The sequence below is a fragment of the Pteropus vampyrus genome, unplaced genomic scaffold (assembly GCF_000151845.1).
Source record: "Pteropus vampyrus isolate Shadow unplaced genomic scaffold, Pvam_2.0 Scaffold18, whole genome shotgun sequence".
NCBI classification, from domain to species: Eukaryota; Metazoa; Chordata; class Mammalia; order Chiroptera; family Pteropodidae; genus Pteropus; species Pteropus vampyrus.
In genome coordinates this window covers 9944056-9949249 of record NW_011888799.1, presented here as the reverse complement: position 1 = coordinate 9949249, position 5194 = coordinate 9944056, and the positions used below count along the sequence as shown (strand labels likewise).

General features: G+C 39.2%; 1 protein-coding gene across 1 annotated transcript in view; it reads right to left on the bottom strand.

Annotated features, from left to right (window-relative positions):
* The window catches only part of ADGRF2 (adhesion G protein-coupled receptor F2), a 23298-nt gene extending 18387 nt beyond the window's left edge, over window positions 1-4911 (bottom strand). The window contains exons 1-2 of the mRNA XM_011354794.2: window positions 4825-4911; window positions 606-648 (exon numbers count right to left, since the gene is read on the bottom strand). Coding sequence (XP_011353096.1) covers window positions 606-648; window positions 4825-4896 — 115 coding nt within the window. The 5' untranslated portion in view covers window positions 4897-4911. The remainder of the gene's footprint in view (window positions 1-605; window positions 649-4824) is intronic.
* Between the last annotated feature and the right edge of the window lie 283 nt (window positions 4912-5194).

The following is a 5194-nucleotide window of genomic DNA, read 5'->3' as shown; positions in this document are numbered from 1 at the left end:
TGTTTTCTTTGTAAAGTAGAGGAAGAGTAAAATAGATCACTGACGGTCACATATTTTGGCAACAAACTACTATTGTTTCAAACAAAATCTTATCCTGAACACAACTGTATCAAATAGATAAAAGTAGAACTAGCCCAGCTGAAGTGAGAGGGACGGGGCCATGGTTCAGTCCACTAGGTCACTCTCACATCCCACGGGAACCCCCTAAGCACCTCCTCAGACCCCAAGAGCTCCCTAGAATACAGTTTAGAGCCATTGTACCTGATATTCTCTAAGAAACTTTCCACCTCTGGAACTTTATAATGAGTTGTATCATCAATGCGTTCTCGCAGACCTGTTTCTAGCTAGTGCCCCAGCTGGAGTTGGCTCAATTTAAAGGATTTATAGCAAAGAAATCCCAAACCAAGACGGAGCAGAGGGTACAGGTTGGAGAGGGAAGCAGAGTCAAAGATACAATTTAATATGAGAAAAATAAAAAAGAAGTCTAAATGCAAGCCGTGCAGGAGTCTTGTCTGCCATGTCATAAGACAGGGCCAAGAATGGCCCTCTATTACAACAGGAGAATGGTGAAACTTCCATTTGATTAGTCACCACTGCCAACATACCGTGTGGCCTGGCGGACACCTTCTCCTTGCTTTTGCTGGCAGCCTAGAAAAGGAAAATCAAAATCCACGTCAAAATCAATTGTTGATACGCCAGCCCAATGATTCACTTTAGTCACAGACTAACAAACACATTTGAATCACCTGTGATTCCAGGAAGCCACCAAAAGCTAAGACCATAAAGTATGGCCCATGCTCCTTTTTCCCCTTCAGCCTGGACAACTATTTCTCCTGCTGCTATTCAGCAGGAGCTCTCCTCCCCCTCCAGTAAGGATGGGCTACATTCTATCTAGGAAATACATCATGAGCAGAGGTGCATTTACCAACAAGTTAATGAAGGTTAAGCTTAAGAATCCCTTGCTTTTACGGGCCCCTTCAAAGCACTGAGAGAGAATCTAGCAATGTGTTCACATGACTGTATGTTTTATTAAATTTTCAAAAGCAAAATAGTTGACCATCGTCTGTTTGAACCTTCATTTTTTAGCACTCCAACTCCCCCTCCTTCACACTCTCTCTCATTTTGGAAAGCACTAGAGAGGCTGCAGCTATTTATAAAATATGGAAAAGTAGAAGCTGAATCTGGAACACATTCAGTTTGGATTGAATAGTACTTATATAGTTTGCAGTCATTCCCACATTACAGTGAGGACATCAACTTGCAAGTGGCATTAATTCTAGCAGTACTTACAACCAGTCACAGAACAAGAAAGTTCTAAGTGTCCTGATAGCTTGTAGGTCACATACGAAAGAAACTTGCTAGAGGTTTTCTTAAATTTGACAACAGTCCTATATATTTACATTACATTTCTAACAATGAATTGAGAAGCTAAAGAATATTTTTCTAAACTAGGACAATAAAAAATGTCAATCAGCAATGCTAGAGAAAAGAATGAATAATTTTTCTACACTATCTGTAGAAAAAAAAATTACAAAATTGACATGCAAGTATGCGGCCAAAAATGTAGGAATAAAAATGTATATAGATCATTAATAAAAATAGTACTGTTACTGAATTTACTACTAAATAATGCTGAGTAATTATTGAATGTAACATTCTTCAGCACTTCTAAATTTGAAATTTGTTGATTTTTTTCTCATTCTAAGTAGATATTCACTCTTCTCTTAATTTTGTATTTATAATTTTGTATTCTTTTTCTTTAAGAAGGGTTCCCCCAAAAACCTGCCTCCCCGCTATCATGAGTATTCCCACCTCTCCTGTTTAGAAGTCCCTCTCTTTCCTACCCTTCCCTGAGAAGCAGTGTCACATCATAGTCAAGGGGTATACTCTGGGAGCAGACTGCCTAGGTTCAGATCCCAACATTACCACTTGAGACCCTGGAAAAGTTCATCTGTCTGAGCTTCGGTTTCCTCATCTATAAAACAGGGTAGGAACTATGGTACTACAATTCTATGATACTTGTCTCAGATCAATTTTATGAGGAATAAATGAGATCATCTATAGAAAACACTTAGAACTGCACCTAGAATATTGTAAGTGGTATTTAAAATTTAGCTATCATTATTATTCTCTAAAAATGGAGTTACTGAATATCTATTACATACAAAGCTCAAATTTTCCTCCTCCAAGAAGTCTTTCCTGATCCAATTGTAACTGATAAATCTTTTCCTCTCTGGCTCCCATAAGATTTATTATCTATATCACTAAACTACTCATTCAATGCATGGCATATACTCACCTGACCTGCTATCTTGCTATCTAATCTTTTTTATATATGCATATTATCTTCTCAATTAAACTGTAAGTTCTTTAAGAACATGGATTGTGTATTGTGCTTGTTTATATCCCCCTAAGTAGCTAGATTAGTGTCTTGTACATATGTATACATATATACATATGTACGTGTGTGTGTGTGTGTGTGTGTGTGTAAAGTGAGAGTGAGTCTGAATATTCCTGTTTGTGCACCAGAAGTTCGTCTTCTAGTGGCTGGAAGAAGCCTGGGTACAATTACTCCAACTTACATTCCAAGATCTTAACCTTTGGGGAAAAAACTGGAAATTCAGTGACTCTACTGTGTGACTAACACTTGGAGTTCGTTTTTCTTTATTCTTCACAATATTGTTTTTTTCTCTATGTCATCAAGAAACAAAGCTGAATACTCCATTTAGTCTAATGAATGAGAATTTATGGAGAATCTGAATTGAACATTTGGGGTCTGTCCAAGGTGAAAAAAGTATCACTGAGAATTCAAGAAATACAACAGCCTTCAAAGTACTGATATAAGATTACTTCTCTTTCACAATCAAGAGAATCAAGCTTTATTATATACATAGAAGAGTTAAAGGCCTTCCACTAAACAAGAACACTAAAATAATATTTTTAGAGTTCTGAAAGACGTTATAGATCAACTAGTCCAACACCCTCACTTTACAGATAAGGAAAATGAGCCTTGGATAGATGAGGTGATTTGCACAAGACCATGCAGGGAGTTCCTCTTAGAGCTGGGACTAGAACTCAGCTCTCTTAACTCCTACAACATTGGTCTTTCCACAAGCCAAGTGGAGAAGACAGAGGAAGGTTATGGAAGTACAAGCATCTCAGCCCAACTTGAGAGGGCCATAGTCTCCTATACACCACAATAAAGTACAGAAAAGTGAATAACACTTGGCCCATTAAACAGAATCCAGTGAAGTCACATTATATTAATCAGAAATGTGGGCAGAAGGCCATGATATGCTGTTTACAAAGATTTCTGGAAACTTCTTTCTTAGTGAAGGACTTGATTCACTTCTTTCCAATTAATTTGCCAAGACTCATCCATATACAACTCCCAATTGTTTCATTTCTAGGGTGGCATCCAATACGGGCCACTTTAGCTTCAGATATCAACAATCCTCAACCTAATACTGTAAAAAAAAAAAAAAAAAAAAAAAAAAAAAAACCTTAAAAACCTGCCACCTGCTAAACCTGAAGAGCTGCCTGAGTGAGTAGGCAAGTCAGGAAAGGGTGGCATTCAGAAGCTCAGCATCCAGCAACTCGATTAATAAGAAGAAAAAGATGGAAAGTTCCTAGTAAAGTGATCCCCAACTTTCAAGAAAACAAAGCTAATCTTCGACGCTCCACCTACTCTCTAAATCCCATCTTATGAGAAAATGTGGATAAGAAAATGAAGGGAGGAAATCGTAGCATGCTGTGGGGTTGGGATGACTCCTGGAAAAGGTCTTTCTGAGAGGGTCTCTAAACTCTCCCAGAAACTAGGCACCAGCTTAATGTTGGAGAGAGTCATGGAGAAAATTCCCATCCAAAGGCAAACTACTCAGATAGCAAATTAAATACTATTTGGAAACTCCTAGAATAAATTTCCAAAGCCATTCTTGTCTGAGGAGGCACATATTAAAATGGAAAGAAGAAACTGAGAACCTGAAGACAGGAGCCCTTTAGCTAAGTAGGTATGTGACCTCAAGCAGGTCGCACCATGGACCTGTTTCCCAAATAACACAGTGAAGCTTCACCAGTTGACTTCAAAGCTTCCTTCCAGATTTTGTGGTTGAATAATAATATTCTCTTCTCGAGAAACTCTAAATATTTTTATGTACTCTCTCCCTCAGTGACCCTCCATACCTTATTTTAAATAAGTGACTAATAAGAAATGAAAACGACATATTGTACAAGGAAAAATATTCCAGAGAGAGCCATAGGGCTCACTGTCCTGCAAAATTTACAAACAGTACCTGCTACAAACCCATCCCAGTTAGTCCTTGATTAACTATCTAACTTGCACATTGCTCCTTCCAACCCATCCATAGTGTTCACTGTCAGATTATTCAAAAAAGATGCCATTTTGGGTGGGACAATGCTTCACTGTGCCAGACCATTCCTAGGTCCTGCCCACTAGATGCCACTAAATATCTCCCAGTCTTTGTGACACCCTCACCGCCCTCACATTTTCAAGTGCCCCTGAGGAAGTGGCACCGCCCTAGTTACAAGCAACTGAAAACTTCAAAGGATATGAAAAGAATTTATCACCCTTAGATCATTTGAGCCTCATTGCATCATAGGAACTTACAGAAAAAGTTGAGGGGAAAATAACTATAGGCTAAAATGGGTTTTGGTTACCTGTAGTTGCAATTTCTTCTGGCTAAACCATTCTACCACCATATTTTCCCTACACTTCAGCTAAGATAACTGAGATCTGCCTAACTGATGGTTTTTATTTCTATTTGCTCTCCGCACCATTTCATCCTCCCACCTCCTTTCTCTTACCTGGCATAATGTCCTGCAGGATTCTGCGAGCAAAAGAAACACTAAACAGTACAGCAAAAGCGTATGAGTCATTGTCTTCCACACAGCTGCCTTTCTTGCTTCTATAAAAATAAATGAAAAGGCAAAAGGTCTCCAATTTGAAGCTTTCAAAGTTCTATGTCACTGCAGACCCAGTAAGCCTGCGAAATTGGGTTCTGTCCTTAGTGCTGTCTACTCAGAGGTTCCTTCCCCAGAGGTGGACTCCCTGTGCTTTCCCATCCACTCCACCTGGAGCTGCAGGTGTGAGCACCAGCTGGCACTGGGAGGTGCAAGCAATTGCTGAGATAACCTCCAGCCTCTGCTGTCAGCTTGCATGTGATGTCTCATGTGG